The sequence below is a fragment of the Electrona antarctica genome, assembly GCF_951216825.1.
Source record: "Electrona antarctica genome assembly, chromosome: 1".
Lineage (NCBI taxonomy): Eukaryota > Metazoa > Chordata > Actinopteri > Myctophiformes > Myctophidae > Electrona > Electrona antarctica.
The window spans coordinates 9,067,177-9,086,100 of record NC_136806.1 but is presented as its reverse complement, the minus strand read 5'-3'; the positions used below and the strand labels follow the sequence as shown (position 1 = coordinate 9,086,100).

General features: G+C 42.0%; 1 protein-coding gene across 1 annotated transcript in view; it reads left to right on the top strand.

Annotated features, from left to right (window-relative positions):
* Nucleotides 1–2,970: 2,970 nt before the first annotated feature.
* The window catches only part of LOC306929492 (sodium channel protein type 4 subunit alpha-like), a 69,191-nt gene continuing 53,237 nt past the window's right edge, over nt 2,971–18,924 (top strand). Inside the window, exons 1-4 of the mRNA XM_079510039.1 lie at nt 2,971–3,093; nt 11,272–11,578; nt 13,262–13,392; nt 16,416–16,496. Coding sequence (XP_079366165.1) covers nt 11,312–11,578; nt 13,262–13,392; nt 16,416–16,496 — 479 coding nt within the window. The 5' untranslated portion in view covers nt 2,971–3,093; nt 11,272–11,311. The remainder of the gene's footprint in view (nt 3,094–11,271; nt 11,579–13,261; nt 13,393–16,415; nt 16,497–18,924) is intronic.

Genomic DNA, 18,924 nt, shown 5'->3' with positions numbered 1-18,924 from the left:
TTCTTTTACAACCCACAGTGCACCAGAAGTATTCCTGGGCCTCCCACTCACAGAGGCCCTTGACATGTGGTCACTGGGCTGTGTCATGGCTAACGTGATGCTGAGCGAGGAATTAATCAGCGGCGACACCGAATACGATGTGGTGAGTAATCTATTGATAAAACATTTAAAACAGAATGCTTTCAGACTCTACTCTGAACAAACACTGTAGTTACACGTTCTTCTTATGAGCTGGGAGTTTACTTAAGACTGAATTGTTGAATATCCTCTGTTTTTTTTTCTTTCTGCAGCTTCAATCCATCTTCTCGATGCTTGGTATGCCAGCACAATCTCTCTTGGATGCCGGACTAAAAACCTGCAACTATTTCATCCCAGAGAACAATATGTGGAGATTTAAGGTATCCCCCCCCTCACAAACACACACACACTTGGTGTAATAACTTCCTCTCTTATATTCAAGTATCCTTGCTCATATTAATTCAAATCACTGAAACTAACTTTTGTTTTGTTTTGATATAGAAACCAGAGGAGTATTACGAAGACAAGTATTACGAAGACGAGGATGAGGATGATGAGATCTCACTGGAAGAGGTGTTCGACTTCGACGATGCCGACAAAACGTCTTGTGACGTCTTCATGGACCTGTTGAAACGGATGCTTCACCTGGATCCAGAGGAGAGGATAACACCTGAGCAGGTGTTGAACCATCCCTTCATCACCACCAAGCCAAGTCCCACCTAGTCTCTCTCGAGACAGACGGTTGAATTCAACGGAAAAGAGGACGCTGTTTTTATTTATTTTTTTCATGATGGGTTCTCAGATTGAGTCCCACCAAACCACCTTGTAGCAAGTCCACAAATAGTGTGGGATCTTGAGGTGGTGTTTTTTTTTTTGTGTGTGAAATAAAATTGGAAATGCTTCTTTTGCAAGAACGCACAACAGACTCAATGCATAGATTACACTCCACTGCTGTTGCACTGCATGGTACTGTCACTTATGTCTGTTAAGAGACTGAATCTGTGTCTGCTGCTGGAAATGTTTGACTACTTGCAAAAGAAGCATTTCCAATTTTATTTATTATTCCCATGCACATTATGCATATTAGACATTTTATATTAGACATTGTGTTACGTTCACATCATAAAATTGTATTACATTTATTTCAGCAGGTGGCACTAAAGTCCTTGTTGCTTCCCACTTACATACTTTTTTTTGCTGCTAGTATTGAAGTAGCGTTGTGTATATATATTTTTGTTCAACTTTTTTTCTTCTAGTATTGAAGAAGCGTTGTATATATTTTTTTTGTTCAACAATTTTTTAAAGTGGCATCTGTATATATTATTTCTCTCAAATAAATGGTTACATTCCTACAGTTGATCTGTTGTTGTTCTTGTTGTAGTAACGGCCCATCACACTCAAACAAAAGAGGCCCCCTCCACTCTCAACTAGACACATTGATTGATTGATTGATTGAAGAATTTATTAACAGTTTGCAGAATTACAGTACATTTCAAGCACAAACTCAATACAAAGGCTGTTAACTGTGAGTGGACGACCCAATTAAGCATTACATTTGTTTCCAATAGGGTCCACCATGTTCAAATCATCAAAACATTTAGAGACGTACAAATAGACACTTCTATAGACAGAACAGGAATTCATCATAAAGGAGGTAAAAAGGGAAAAGAAATATATACAGTGAGGGGAAAGAAGGGGGGGGGGGGCGGGGTTGATTCAGATTTTACGAGGGCCAGTTTCGAATTGCAGCCATCCGTAGGTGCCCTTTGAGAGCGGTTTTGAAGGAGTCAAGGGATTCGCATGTCTTAATGACAGTTGGTAGGGCGTTCCACATTTTGGTGGCATAGGAGCGAAAATAATTTAGTCCCTTGTTTGTGCCGAATCTGGGTTGTACATGGTTCGTTGCACTCCCTCTGGTGTTGTGGGTGTGGACTTCGTTAACATTAAGGAAGTATCTAGACAGGTACATGGGTATCTTGGTGGTGTATCGAATCTTGTGGACCAGACCCATTGCAAGATGCTGTACTCTGTCGTCGACCCTAAGCCATTCCAGCCTGTCGAAGTGGGCAGGGGGGTTCGGGGGGCTAGATCAAGTAGGAGCCTGACCACCCCCCGCCCCGGACAGACAGGAAAACAGACGTGTTAAGGTGTCAGACTTGGATGGTTAGAACAGCGCGATTACATACAAAGTCAATGCAAGCGAGAATTGCGCGAACGGGCGCGACCTGATAAACGGGACGAACCGAGGCGAATATATATTCAGATCCAATTCCTCATGGGGGCCGAGATCCCTGGTCCAATTCCTCATGGGGGCCCTGGCCCCCCGGCCCCCACAGACTCTACGTCGTTGCTGTAGCGTACCTGCAAACAGTTCAACCTGCAAAGTGAATTCAGACTGAGTAGCCGCCCTAATCTAGTAAGAGAGTGGCGACACTAGTGTTGACTCCCATTGTAACAATGGAATGCGGAAGTGCTCATTATATCTCAATGGGATAGTTCCAGCCATAGGAGCAATGTTTGGAACTATAGCCCATAGGCACCCGCTTTGCGGCGAGATCTGATAAAACCGCTCTCAAAGGGCACCTACGGATGGCTGCAATTCGAAACTGGCCCCCGTAAAATCTGAATCCCCCCCCACCGCCCCCCCCCTTTTTTCCCCTCACTGTATATGTTTCTTTTCCCTTTTTACCTCCATTATGATGAATTCCTGTACTGTTCTTTGTCTATATAGAAGTGTCTATTTGTACGTCTCTAAATGTTTTGATGAATTGAACATGGTGGACCCTGTTGTAAACAAGTGTAATGCTTAATTGGGTCGTCCACTCACAGTTAACAGCCTTTGTATTGAGTTTGTGCTTGAAATGTACTGTAATTCTGCAAACTGTTAATACAATTTTCAATCAATCAATCAATCAAAGGTCCAACAGTTAGGCCTGCCTGGCTATCACATGATGCGGATCCATGTGAGGCATTGCAACGGAAGGAGCCGTTCTGTTCCCTTCATTCATTCATTGCTGCTGGTGGTGAAACAAGAGAGGCGAGAGAACATCATCATGACTTTGTGCAGTAGACTATGTAAGTAATAGTATATGAGTATGGGCCACCATGGCTACAACTAATTGTTACGTAACATAATGCACCAAACTATAAGTCTACCTGGAAACCGGAGTTGAGTGTCACTTAAGGTCAAGGATTGCATTACCAAAAATAAATCTTGTGTGTGGATTAGAGAGCCTTCCGGCAGTGAGCCAACAACATCACTGTGTTGTTGTTGTTGTGTCACTTGTTGTGTAAAGCTGATCGCTACTGTATCAAGTGCTACTAGTGGGGATGGGATTACTAAACAAACATGACTTGCTTTGTCAACAAAGCACGTCTGGAAATAAGCATGTTACTCTGTCGCCATCTGCTGGTTGCTCGATTTTTAGAGCGTATGACATCTACTCTAGTCTAGAACAGTGGTTCCCAAACTTTTTCATGTCAAGGACCCCCAAATTGACACTCATTAGCCCGCGGACCCCCCATTTGAAAAGATATGCCAAGGACCCCCCCCCCCCCCCCCATAAGAGCAGTGATTTTCAACCATTTTCATTTCAAGGACCTCCAGTTTGACCTGAATCTATCTCTGGGACCCCAATTTATATTGTAAAATCAAAGTTAATTTAACTCTGAGTGTACAAATGGAACCAAATGGACCCGTTGGTAAGGGTTAATTTGGCTTGGTTTAAATATCTAATAATAAGGGTCCACTTGGTTATCAACTCTCCATCATTTAGCTGGGGTCACCTGGAACCCCCTCAAGGACCACTGGTGCCCCCCGCACCACCACCACACACCACCCATGGACTGATGAATTGAAAATGGAGGACCCTGTAACAAGTCTTCTTAGTGCTTTTTCTGTTTTTATCCACTGTAGCAGATTTCATATTGGCTTGTATACCCAACCCATTCTACATACTGAGGCCTACTGTTAATGACATTGTCAATCAATCAATCAAATCACTCAAAACGAGGAGAGTATTATTTACCACTTACCACCAGTAGAGGGAGCAACACCCAAGCGGTTCGGGTTGTGATTTGACGTCCTATATTATTTTATTATTTTACAGGCTGCCGCAGTTAACTTCCAAGTTCCAACTAGGCTGTGTGTAATCAGCGAAGCCCCGTGTAGTATTTTCGTCGCCAGTTTGTTGTATACTTATATAGAATGATAAGGAGACGGGAGAACAGATAATGGCACTGTAGCTTCACTGTTTACTCTGAACATAGATTGTACACACAGGGAAGTGGGTGTGTACACAGCAGGGCATGACGGGAACACAGAGACAAAACAGGGCTGTCAATTGATTGAATACTTTATTAACAGTTTATCAAATGGCACAACAGTGTGTAGGAGGGGCTTAAAATGTCCATTATTTATTCGGCATTTATTTTGAGCCACGGACCACCATGACATTTAGCCTCTCAGAGTCAGACCCAAAACTACCAAACTGTCGTTGGATAAGATTTGGTCCACAATTCCATGCTGTAGGGCCTACTGATGGAGAGAAAACAGGCAAAAAGTTGATCACAATAACAATGATTCTACATTCTCTAAGAATTGTTTAGACTTCTTATAAATTAAGTATAGCCTAAATGCACATTAACAATAATATAACTCTTGAGATCGTAAAATGAAACCAAATGGTTTAAATTTACACACTCAAGACAAGAGTTAAAGATCTAGTAGTAAGGGTCCATTTGGTTACCAACTCTCCATCATTTAGCTGGGGACAGGGGAACCCCCTTACCCCCTCCTAAATGGCGCATGGTCCCCGGACCCCTGGTTTAAAACCACGGGTCTATAGTGAGTGAGCCGCTTTCAATCTCCTGATCAAAGTTCAAAGTGAAATGTAATCCGTGCATCCATCATGTGATGTTACATGTATAGCCTAATCGTGCACCCTCCCTGCCTGCCTCCCTCCCTCCCTCCCTCCCCCGAGCCTCGGTGATGCTCAAGGGAAAGACCCCTCAAGGGCACATTTGGCACCACATTTGGTCCCCTGCTGCGCAACTGCGCGCCAGCCTGTTTATCCGGACGGTGCGAGGCTGCCTTGGAGAACCTTTCTCTTCCATGGATCCATGGATGGAACCCGAACAAGGATCGATTCGAGGCGAATGGTAATGGGATGGATTCGGATTTTTTTTAGATGACAATTAAGTTGCCATCATCACACCTGTGGCGTAACTGTGGACTGTCTAAAATAAAGGCAACGGGAATTTAATTAATTTGGACGGACGTCACTGACGGTCAACTCTTACTCAAGTGATAACAACACATTTGTGGATTTCTCTCCACAAGAACACTGTCCTTTTTCCCCCCAACTATTTTGATTGGAGTCGATTATAAATTGGATTTTTTTTCCGCCTGAAAAGAAGTCATGGATTTTGCACGGAATATTTGTCTAAATGCCGAAGAACAAAACTCTGGAAGCTGTGCTTTAAATCTCGGAGTTTCACATGTAAGTCCTATCCTATATTATATTCAAGATGTTTATTGTCACACAGATGTACAAGTACATGCATTGTGAAAAACTTAGGTTGGGGGTGCTCCACAATACACAATACAAACATAAATAACAGTGCAAACCCCATGTAAAATGTTATTTAAAAGGTTTAAAACAACTCCGACAAAACCCATAAAAGGTTTTAAAAGTTTTTTTTGTATATATATATATATATATATATATATATATATGCCTATATATTCTAAATTTTTGAGGGGTGCTAGCCCCTCCTATATACATGTTTAATGTTTGTTTTTAGTTCAATGTTTATTTTAAAAATGCCATTGAAAATGAAGGGAATTTAATGTTTATTTTGTCACCGTTTGTTTTACATCACCATTACATCACCTAATCATAGCAACATGAGTTAGACTTTAATATATTAATATTAATATATTTGTACAGCTCTAAATGTTATGATGAATTGAAAACGGTGGACCCATCTTGTAAACAAGTGTAATGCTTTATTATGGTGTCATCCACTCACAGTTAACAGTTTTTGTATTGAGTTGTGCTTGAAATGTAGGCTACTGTAATTCTGCAAACTGTTAATAAATACTTCAATCAATAAATCAATCAATCAATCAAACAAACATTTCATTCTAATATTTAAATCTCTAAAGTCTAAACAAAGCCTATTGTAATGACTGGTGGATTTGAGACTTCCTTTATGAACACTTTATTATTGAGTGGTGCAGCCGCTCCTATATGCACAGCTTTGTGTGTACGTCCGTTTAAGCACGGAATATGTTTGTATAGCACAGAATGTGATGATTTGATTGGCTGATGCCTGATGACGTTCTCATCATACATTCATACGTCATCCTCATAATGATCACGAATGTGATTTAGTTATTATTGCTACCGAAGGTCACAGTTAACTATATGGAATCGTGCAGTCCTGTCAGCGTATCAATCAAAATCCCCATACAAGGGGAAAGCCCCCATATGGTGCCCAGGTCTCGTGACATCACATGACATCATCAGGGATGGAGATCCCATAGTATATAGTAATATAGTAGCATATAGTGTATATAGTAAATGCGACCTGCTGTCGCAATTAAGCCCATACATGGAGATCCCTGATGTCATCAATATTAGTATATGGATATATGTCAGGAACCTGTTCTGACATTCCATATGTTTATCCTTCCCCATCCATCCTTCCTCTTCGATGTCTCCCTTTTGACTGTCCATTTAAACTCTAGACGGGCCCGGCCCGCCCCAAAGTTATTAGTGCAGCCGCGCCCGGCAGCCGGTGAAAACTAGAGTTCTGAACAGGCCCGAAAGGTAAGGCCCGTCTCATCAAACCCTGTACACCTAAGACACTGCCCCTGCTGCCACCCTTAGATCTCCATATATGGAGCTGACCTGTTCTGACATTCCATATGTTGGTCTGACCTCATCAAACCCTGTAACTCAAGACAAGCTCCATATATGGTCAGTGCACGCGACCTCGACCAGGTATCTACCTGTGCCCTGTACACCGCTTGACCACAGGTTTATAACGTGTGGAACAACCTCTCCCACTTGACCACAGGTTTATAACGTGTGGAACAACCTCTCCCACTTGACCACAGGTTTATAACGTGTGGAACAACCTCTCCCACTTGACCACAGGTTTGGCTCCAACTGTACATTAAGGTGAAATGGGAGAGGGGTCATTGCAACAACCATTACATGATGTCACTCGATTCGAATAAATAACACAAATGGCACCAGATAAAGCTACAAACGCATGAATCTACCCGTGGTGGGGAGTTGACTGGTTAATCTACCCGTGGTGGGGAGTTGACTGGCTGAGGGTGAGGAGCCCCTCGGCCTCCTACTGTGTGGGCCAGTGTTGATTTCGTCGACTAATACAGGGGTTCTCAACGTTTTTGGCCGGGGACCCCCGGAAATGCTTTGGCAATGTCTCGGGACCCCCGCCCCGCCCCCTCCCGACCCCCAATATAAATTGACTGCTACAATAACCTTAAACCATTTTGGGCGGGAACCCCTTTTGGTGTTTTAAGCATTGTTATAATTTAGCTATTGAAAAATAGCAGATCTACAAGCTCATAGCGCGCCACCGAGTGGCGCGCTACGAGCTTGTAGGTCTGCTATTTTTGAAAAATCGTTTTTTTTTTGTAATAATTTGGGGACCCCCTAAAATAATTTGGCGACCCCCCGAGGGGTCGCGACCCACAGGTTGAGAACCCCTGGACAATGATGAAAAATGTTGCCGACTACCTTTTGTTCACTGACAAAAACGACATAAAACTAAGCCATGATGACTAATACTATGACTAAATATGCGACGCGTTGTGAGCTTGTAGATCGGCTATTTTCAGTGTAAGTGTAAAATCAGTCATTAGGACGGCATCAAGGCCTGCCAAAATACATTTCAGTCGACTAGATCAACTGTAGATTTAGTCGACTACAATCTTATGATATTTAGTCGACTAAAGCTAGACTAACACTAAATCATTCCCGATGACTAAAATGTGACTAAAACTAAATGAAAACTATTCAAGAGACTGACTAAAACTAAAATCAGAATTTGCTGTCAAAACCAACACTGCTGGGGAGGGGGACGACGACAGTTAAGAGTTTTAAGTGCCTTGCTCAGGGACACTTCAACACACAGATCTGGGCCAGGAGACAAACCCTCTGATTACCAGGCGGCCTCTCTTTACCCACTAAAAGTCTAATGTGATGGTGATGCTAAAGAGCTAAATTAGTCACCGAGCGCATATGGAGGCGGGATGTCTTATCATGGCTCTAGTCTCTGTCACTCCAGCAAAGTGCAATGATGCACTCGGCCTGGATATCCACCAGCCTGTATTCCTGTATTCACTCTCCCATTACGGTCAGATATGATTTGTCATGGTGGCCATTGGGCAGGATTCACCTCACGGACCGGGGAGAGCAAAAGCGGTGTTGTTTTTGGCAGCACATTTTTTATTTTAGTTTTAGTCACAGTCTCTTGAATAGTTTTCATTTAGTTTTAGTCACATTTTAGTCACCTGGAATGTTTTAGTGTTAGTCTAGTTTTAGTCGACTAAATATCATGAGATTTTAGTCGACTAAATCTACAGTTGATTTAGTCGAACAAAATGTATTTTGGCGGGCCTTGATGCCATCGTAATGAAAATAGCCGATCTACAAGCCCACAACACGCCGCAGCGCAACGCGCTGGGGGCGTTATTTTCAGCATGCAACTAATTGTAAAATGAACATTTTAGTCTAGTTTTTATTTGTTGATGAAATTGTCAGTATATTTAGTGTTAGTTTTAATCATCATATCTTCATCTCATTTAGTTTCCATTTAGTTTCCGTCAGTGGAAAAAGGTAGTCGACGAACATTTTTCGTCTTAGTTTTAGTCGACGAAATCAACACTGGAGGAAAGCTCCCGTGCGATACGGGCCCGGAACCGGGTGTCGTTCCACATGCAGTCCAGCTATAACCTTTGGGTTTGGCCTGCTTTAACCTTTGGGTTTGGCCTGCTTTAACCTTTGGGTTTGGCCTGCTTTAACCTTTGGGTTTGGCCTGCTTTAACCTTTGGGTTTGGCCTGCTTTAACCTTTGGGTTTGGCCTGCTTTATGCGACTGAGTCCAGCTATAACCTTTGGGTTTGGCCTGTTTTATGCGACTGAGTCCAGCTATAACCTTTGGGTTTGGCCTGTTTTATGCGACTGAGTCCAGCTATAACCTTTGGGTTTGGCCTGTTTTATGCGACTGAGTCCAGCTTTAACCTTTGGGTTTGGCCTGCTTTAACCTTTGGGTTTGGCCTGCTTTAACCTTTGGGTTTGGCCTGCTTTAACCTTTGGGTTTGGCCTGCTTTATGCGACTGAGTCCAGCTATAACCTTTGGGTTTGGCCTGTTTTATGCGACTGAGTCCAGCTTTAACCTTTGGGTTTGGCCTGCTTTAACCTTTGGGTTTGGCCTGCTTTAACCTTTGGGTTTGGCCTGCTTTAACCTTTGGGTTTGGCCTGCTTTAACCTTTGGGTTTGGCCTGTTTTATGCGACTGAGTCCAGCTATAACCTTTGGGTTTGGCCTGTTTTATGCGACTGAGTCCAGCTATAACCTTTGGGTTTGGCCTGTTTTATGCGACTGAGTCCAGCTTTAACCTTTGGGTTTGGCCTGCTTTAACCTTTGGGTTTGGCCTGCTTTAACCTTTGGGTTTGGCCTGCTTTAACCTTTGGGTTTGGCCTGCTTTATGCGACTGAGTCCAGCTATAACCTTTGGGTTTGGCCTGTTTTATGCGACTGAGTCCAGCTTTAACCTTTGGGTTTGGCCTGCTTTAACCTTTGGGTTTGGCCTGCTTTAACCTTTGGGTTTGGCCTGCTTTAACCTTTGGGTTTGGCCTGCTTTATGCGACTGAGTCCAGCTATAACCTTTGGGTTTGGCCTGTTTTATGTGACTGAGTCCAGCTATAACCTTTAACCTTTGGGTTTGGCCTGCTTTATGTGACTGAGTCCAGCTATAACCTTTAACCTTTGGGTTTGGCCTGCTTTATGTGACTGAGTCCAGCTATAACCTTTAACCTTTGGGTTTGGCCTGCTTTATGTGACTGAGTCCAGCTATAACCTTTAACCTTTGGGTTTGGCCTGCTTTATGTGACTGAGTCCAGCTATAACCTTTAACCTTTGGGTTTGGCCTGTTTTATGCGACTGAGTCGGTGTTCAGGGGGAAACGGCTACCATGTCTCTGCTGTCGGGAAGAAACCTAACTCCTAACTCCAAAATGTTCATTTTTCAGGAAATTAAAAATATACATTTAATAACGCCTCATCAGAGGTGGTGGAGTTAGCTGCTTTAGCAGACAGTTTGAGGGTCAAATGGAGTTAAAAGATTTTTTTAAACCAACAGACAAAAATGGGGTCAAAAATAGAGTTAGGTGGTTTCCTCTCGACAGCAACGATGTGCCCTGGTCCTCCACATCGGTAGCAACCGCCCAGGGCCTGGCTATCGTGTGTGTGTGTGTGTGTGTGTGTGTGTGTGTGTGTGTGTGTGTGTGTGTGTGTGTGTGTGTGTGTGTGTGTGTGTGTGTGTGTGTGTGTGTGTGTGTGTGTGTGTGTGTGTGTGTGTGTGTGTGTGTGTGTGTGTGTGTGTGTGTGTGTGTGTGTGTGTGTGTGTGTGTGTGTGTGTGTGTGTGGTACTTTAAGCACATATTTAGACCATGGCTCATAGACCAGCTCAGTGGCATGGAGCCAGTTGCACCACCTCACCCTATAAATTCAAACTTAGCCTAGTTATAGATTAAATGGCTATGCATTGTATAGGCATAGAGTAATGCATAAGTGTTGCACCACCTTAGTGTGAGGTGGTGCAACTGGCTCATGTTCTTTAGGGTGTCCGACCGCTGTACCCTGAGAATGGGAGGTTAACGGGGGTTCAATCCCTGGCCGAGTCATAGCAAAGACAATAATAATACTAGCCAGTGCCTCCCTGCTTGGCTTTCAGCATCAACAATTAGATTGGGGCTAAATCCCTGCAACATACCAGCTTCATCTCCAGGGGGGATTTACTTGTATCAAGTTGCGTGGGATGTGTGGGTCACATGACTTGAATCAGGAAACGCTGGTTTCCAAATTTGCTACGTTTTACATATCTGACAACAAAATGTCAGATATCACATATCAACCAACATATTAGATGATAGTTTCACTGCTCAACCTCTCTTTTTCTTTCTCTGCAATTACACACTCCTTCGCACCCACAGCTGTAGGTAAAAACTTGGACAGTAGAATCAGGATGAAAAGATGGCAGCCATGTTGTTACCAACGGGTCCCGATGGCTTGCGGCGGTTCACTCGCGAATCCCTGGCTGCCCTTGAGCAGCGGATTGCGGAGGAGCAGGCCAAGAACGCCAAGGATTACCAGGAGGATCTGGGTGACGTGGAGCACTCTAAACCCAGGGCGGACCTGGAGGCTGGCAAGCAGCTCCCAAGAATCTATGGTGACATCCCCCCGGGACTGGTTGGGGTCCCACTGGAAGACATTGATGCTTTTTACTTCAAGAACAAGAGGGTGAGTGTGTACAGTATGTACACAGAGAGAGCGAGAGAGAGAGAGAGAGAGAGAGAGAGAGAGGTGATGTTGCAGTGGTGAAGATATTGGTGTATATGTCCATATCATGCATGCTTGTGTACTGCATGTATGTCTACCTACAACAATATGTTATGGCACAACCATGGTTATGAATATGCAGTATGTGCATAAAGGACATGCTCATGTCTATCTGTGCACATTGGTGATGGTGCAGGTGAGTCGGGTACTTTTAACCGGTACCTGGCTGTAACCTTAATCTTTATAATCTTCTTTAACCAATTTTAAATCAGATCGTGTTGGCAACTTGGCAGAGATAACCAATGATATTACACAGGGTAACCTTAGGATAGGTGAGTTATTTCAACGGGGAAATCCTTTTTCAGTGAAATCATCATCATCATAACCTTTATTTAAACTCAGAGTACAATTGAGGGGCAGGCCCTCATTTTCAATGTAGCCGAAATACAAAACACAAAAATCAACAACATACATTAAATACAGCAATATCAAATATATGAATTGTAAAACAGAAAGTGTAAAAATAAAATAACTATAATAGATAGATGAGAATCAATTAAAACAGTTACATTGTTGAGTAAAAGTGCTAGAAATCATTTCCCTGAATTGACCTAGGGAAGGCAGTGATCTGATTTTTAGGGATTTTTGGAGTTCGTTCCAATCAAATGGAGCACTGACAGAAAAAGCTGCTTTACCTAGCTCTGAGTTAGCAAAAGGAAAAAGTGTCATGGGAGACGATGAGTTGTGCGATGTACATGTTGCACAACACATATTGTGCGCAGAAGCAGAAATTAGGCATTAGTGGACCTGAAATGAGATCAGCAAAGTTTTGATTTGCAGAATGGGTAGATCAGGTTTCCGCACATTAATGCAGTGCTTATGAACAGAGAGACAAATGGATGTGGCAGTAATTCTCAGAGCCTCTTTGTTTTGGCATGTGATGCACTGCTGGTTGGGAGGATTATCCAAAGACAAATAAATATTTAAATACATGCCACATCTGTTCGGCAAAAGGTTCAGCCTGCTTTGGAGTTGCCTCCATTATCTCAGCTGGCCCTGCGCTATGGCGTCATCACACTGTCGTCACTATGTTGACATCAGTGCACTGCTTTCTTGGAGACAACATTGCTTACATTGAAAGTCAACACAGATGGTTGACGGTGTGTAGAGACTCAAGGCTGAAGCTTTGATATCACTGCTTCCGTCATAAATGAAAGAGGTGAGCTCAGAGGTGCTTTCATGTGTCAGTGCGGACCCTGCCTTTCATTCAATTATAAACTTTTCACTCAAATGTTATTACAAGTGTATTGTGAAAGACCACTGTGTGACCTTCCTTTGTGGCCTTCATTTAAACACAAACCACTTAATTGGCTGGAGTCCCCCAGGGCTCTATCTATACTTGATCTGCAAGCTAGCGAGATAATCATTTTTTGCCATATGTTTGGCCCCAGGATATGGATGCTATGGTTCTAGTGATTTTAAAAAGGTGCCATAAACAAAGTAATACTTACTTGCGCATCCCAGCATGGTACAGTATGCATCTCAGTTGTTATACAGTACACAATATTATGATTATGATTATTGTTATAAGAGGTAATGTCTTTATTGTCTTACTAACGACTTCTCTTTCTGTGTGCCCTGCAGACGTTTATAGTACTTAACAAAGGGAAGGCCATCTTCCGATTCAGTGCCACGTCCGCACTTTATATATTTGCTCCGTTTCACGTCATCAGATTGATCGCCATAAAGGTTCTAGTCCATTCATATCCTTTCTGGTTGGTTATTGCTGCACACACGTTGTGACTTTTCTCACCACTGCTTGTGCATTGATGAAATGACTGGTCCTACTGCTATAGCATAACATAGCAGTGGTGGAAAGTACTTTTACTTAAGTACTGTACTTAAGTAAAATGTTGAGGTATTTGTACTTTACTTGAGTATTTCCAATTTCCAGTACTTTTACTTCTACTCCACTACATCTCGGAGCCAAAATTTGTACTTTTACTTCACTACAATTATTTGAAAACTTTACTTACTACTTACTTTGGAGATTTTAATTTTGATTAGAAAACGTACATTAACCACTTCAACCCTATACATTTCGGCCATTTGAAAATAGCCGATCTACAAGTTCACAATGCGTCACGTTTTGCGACGCATTGTGATCTTGTAGATCTGCTATTTTCAATAGATTTTGGGCACATTCTTCACAATGAGTACTTTTACTTTTAGTACTGTAAGTACATTTTGATGCCGATATTTTTGTACTTTTACTCAAGTACATTTTCAATTCCGTACTTTTACTTGTAACAAAGTACTTCTAAATTGCAGTAGCCTATTGGTACTTTTACTTAAGTAAAACAAAGAGTACTTTTACCACCACTGTAAAATAGTGATGTAATCAGTTGTACAGGGAAGTGAGCCAGCTTGATTTTTAGGATGAGATATCATCCTCTGCCACAGTAATTATTTGTTGATGGATATATTTACAAAATCAGGTGTAAGGGTGCAGTCACACCGAAGTCTAATTCTACCTACGAGGGCGGATTCTGCCAATGCTTTTCAATGGGAAAGAAGCATTTCTTTTGCAGAAATCTGCTAATGGGAACATTGAAAAGCATTTATGGCAGAATCCGCCCTCATAGGCAAACTCAAAGCTCTGTGTGAGTGACTGCACCCTAATGCAATAGTTTCTCCATGCTGTTTTCTGTGAAACAGCTTGAAAAGAATAATGCTGACTTATTTTGTTTTCAAATTATAATAGTATTTCAAATATGCACTGCAGAATATGTGTCGTGATCCTGAGAATAGTATGTTGGAAGTTCACCTTCTTTTCATTTAGAAGTTGACATTTTTGTGTATGCTCAGTATAGTGCAGTAAAGCATAGATTTAATTTAAGTTAATTGAGCAATGCAAAAAATGTATTGAAAACTACACAACAACAAAAGTAACGCACATTAATACACTATACTTGCTTACTTTAGTCACATAAGCCAATTTCTGTTATTTACCTTTTCCATTGGATTTTTCTGTAGTCCTGTTTTTTAAACAGCTTTGTTATGTTCCGCTGTGGCATCAGAAACCAAATCCCCTGATAACCCTCATTTAATCTCCAAATTGTCATAAGAGCAAAGGAGATTTCACTGCATGTTGACGGCTGTCTATTAGGCCCCATTTACACTGGCAGACAAATCCAGCCTGAATCAGATCTGAGCCACATCCAGATTGGAATCTGATTTGTCTAAATGAGTCATGTGACCATTTAAACCAATCGGATATAGCTGACTATAGCTGTCTATAGGAGTGGTTGCACCACTCAAAATATAAAAATAAAACTGTTGTGATCCTCTGCAACTGGAGGACCATTATTAGAGTGAATGGCTTTTACAATTGTCATTGTTCTGATATCATACTTAATGGAATATTTATCTAAGCTTATGTAGTTTGATCAATTTCTATTATCCATTTAGTTGTGTAATTCCTTTGGCAAATAAGGATATATTTTAGCCAGGGCTTGACATTAAGGCTTGCATGTGCTGTTGTCCGGGAAAACTAATTCATATTTCCGGACAAGTGCATTAAAATTTGACTTGTCCATTGGGAGAAGTGACTCTTGGTTTCATGTTTTCTGAGCCAACAATATACTGACATTATTATGGATAGGACTGATCTACTGTATTAGCCTGGTTAATAAACCAGACCGAATCAGCCGTTGGCAATTTTTTTTTGCCTACCAGCGGATTACGGTCTGGCGAGGCTCAGTAGCACGCCTCTTTCCTACAACCGAGAACAGGTCGGACCAATCGGGACACGGTATGCAATATGGGCGGGCTTTGGTACAGTGACGTTCAATGCTTGAGACTTTTGACTGACAGTAGCTCTGACCAATTGCGTCAAAGAGAAAATGTTTGAACCCGCCCCCCGGGAAATGAAATCCAAGTGGAGCCAGCCCAGACTAATATACCGCGACAGTGTTGTGTGATATTAGTCTGGTTTATTAGCCAGGCTACTACTGTATGGCTGTGTATTTGGAATACATTAATTTGTAAACTGAGAATATTCATCTAATATTCAATATTCATGTATTCACCAAAACCAACTTACAGTTAGTTGATTTAACATGTATTTGTGTGCTCGTGTTCCGGACAAGTGAGCTTTGTGTCCGGACGACAAGTGAATGGGAAATGTACTTGTCCGAAGAACAAGTGCCTCAAAAAGTTAATGTCAAGCCCTGCTTTATTAGCCATTTGGGCATCTTGATTGAATGCACTTGGCTGTTTTTAAGTGGTGCAACCACTTCCTTAAGTGACTATGTGTGTGGGTGGGTGGCTGGGTGCGTCTGAGCACGAAAACAGCATGGCTGTTTTTCACCACCTGTGCGCAACCTAACACACACACAAACACACAGGCACATATTAACTGTATATATGGTGATTTTTTTGGGTGTGCCAGGCCCAGTACAGTACAGTACAGTACAGTACAGTACAGTAGAGGGACCCCCACACGGTAACTCTGTCATTTCTCAACCGTTTCGGACGCGGGGCGGCTTGCCGGAATCGGGCCGGCACCCTGGGTGCGTTCCTGTGGGTCTGGACCCCCCCCCCCCGGGGACCCCCACACAGAGTTGCAACACTTACTTCACACGGGTGTGATTTATTTTGTACACTCTGCTTTGTTTCTAGAAGACAAATCCATAACACAAAGCATACAGAGACTGCTGTGGTTCAACGGCAGATCAATGACATGATTATGGTTATTGAATTGAACTTTTCCTTAACACCTTTTCACATTGTTCAGCCTGTTCATAATGTGCACAATTCTGACCAACTGTTTCTTCATGGCGATGTCTGACCCACCCCCATGGACCAAGTACCTGGAGTAAGTGTTAACCTTCCCTTATAGTTTCCTACTCATAAACAAGTCTCTAAGGCTTCATCTATAATTTGTTGCACAACAGAGTTGCTCACTTAACATTTTCAGCAATATAGTTGTCAATAAACTGAGTTAGATTAATTTTAATGTTGAGTTTTACCAGGGTTTGTTGCCTTGTCAGTCATGATTGGGGACTCATTTGACATGTAAGTATATTTGAAGCACGAAATATTGGCTGCACTTGGAATGCTAACAAGGAAGGCATGTGTTATAATGTTTACAGTTTTTCCTCAATCGCTTGGATGCATTTCCTGAATCTCATTCCCAAAACTCTAGTCTAGTGCAATCAATATCACATGTCCATGTAAACAGTAATTCGGAATGACCATTTCCCATGTAAACTCGCAGCAAAAAACATTACTTCCGAAGTATTTCATTCGGAAGTATTTATTCGGAATGATCAGCCTGTATGTAACTGCGGCCAGTGTCATGTGTGAAATGCTCATAGGCTATTCTTTCAACAATACAATGATGGAAGACTACTTAATGAAATACAATAAATGGTCATGCATCTCTTTTTCTATCAATTTCTCTTTCTCTCTCTCTCTCTCCTCATCCCTCGTCTTGCAAAACAGCGGCATTGTTTTGTTTTTTATAGCATTAATTAAGAGCCAAGTTAGTGAAAAGTTTGTATCTGTCCATTTGAGCACAAAACAGATTTTCAGTTTTTTGTAGTAGGCTACCATATCACTTGTCAAAGCAAAGCAAAGCAAAGTTACTATATTTACCCAGGGTAACTGGACTAAGCATCAGATACTTGTTTACAGCCAGGCCCTGCTCATAGAACATTTCATGGTAGTGGTTCAATGCCTTGCTCAAGGGCACTTCAGCGGTGGTAATTGTAACGTGCCGGTCCGGGGATACGAACTGGCGACCTTCCAGTATCAAGACCGCTCCGCAAACCGTTCGGCCACCGCTGCCACTAAACACTTAAACGTGAGGCACTGTTAAGAGAATGATGATGAAATGCATCCAAGAGATTAAGAAAAGCTGTTAAAAAAACAACACAAAACATCATGAATGCCCTCTATAAGACTGTAATGGAAATGTATGTCAACCTTAAATGCTTGGAATCATCTTTGAGCATGCAGCATGCCATCTGTACTGAACCAGAATCCGTTTTGCACCTGACTAGTACAAAAAAGGTTTCAAATAGGGTCGTCCCGATCGGATCGGGTGAAAGGAAATCGGGGGCCGATCACGTCATTTTCAAATGATCGGAATCGGATCGGGAGCCAAAAAAACGTGATCGGAACATTCCCTAGTATCAATAGTATATCCATATCATGATATTAGACTGGATGTTGTCTGTGATTTGGGATATTGTACTATTGTGATATGACATAAACGTGTTCTATAAAATATAAATATCGGATCGGGAAAAATCGGTATCGGCAGATGCTCAAAATCAAATGATCGGAATCGGACCGCGAGGGAAAAAACGTGATCGGGACATCCCTAGTTTCAAAGGATCTTTTTTCACAGCAGCCATTTTGTAGGGTAAACACAAACCTTACCAGTTACCAGTAGTGATACTTAAAGGGACACTTCACCCTTTTTGCAAAAAAATACATGTTAATGACATTTAGAAGATGTGTGTAATATGTGGTTTTAGATATTTTAGATTTTAGCAGTGAGCGCAGTGTCTCTGATGTCATCGACACTGGGCTCACTTCCTTCCTGGACTACAATTCCCATAATGCTTTGGTGCACTGCTCCTCCTTGTGGATAGGTGGAGGGCTGTCTTACTAAGACAACATGTAGTCCAGGAAGTAAGTGAGCCCAGTGTCCATGACATCAGAGACACTGGGCTCACTGCTAAAATCTAAAATATTTAAAACCACATATTACACACATAAAGACCCCCAGGAAAGTGTTCTAAATCTTCTAAACGTCATTAACATATATTTTTTTGCAAAAAGGGTGAAGTGTCCCTTTAAGGTTGTGTGTCATTCAGGTCAAACAGAGTCAGGATGCTGCTATTGTGTGTGCATGTTGGCTCAGTGGTAGCTCTGGTCCATTACGTTATGGGTTCTCCTAATGCTATGGACCAGAGCTATAGCTATGGGTTCTCCTAATGCTATGGACCAGAGCTATAGCTATGGGTTCTCCTAATGCTATGGACCAGAGCTATAGCTATGAGTTCTCCTAATGCTATGGACCAGAGCTATAGCTATGGGTTCTCCTAATGCTATGGACCAGAGCTATAGCTCAATGGATAGATTCTGCTACACTAAATAGAACCAAACCTTAATTAGTATAATTGGTAACCAACAACTACGTTTACACTATTATTTCATGTCAATATTCCATGAAAAAGGTCTATTGATCAATGTTGAGGAATCATATATGTCAAATTACTAATTTGTACCAG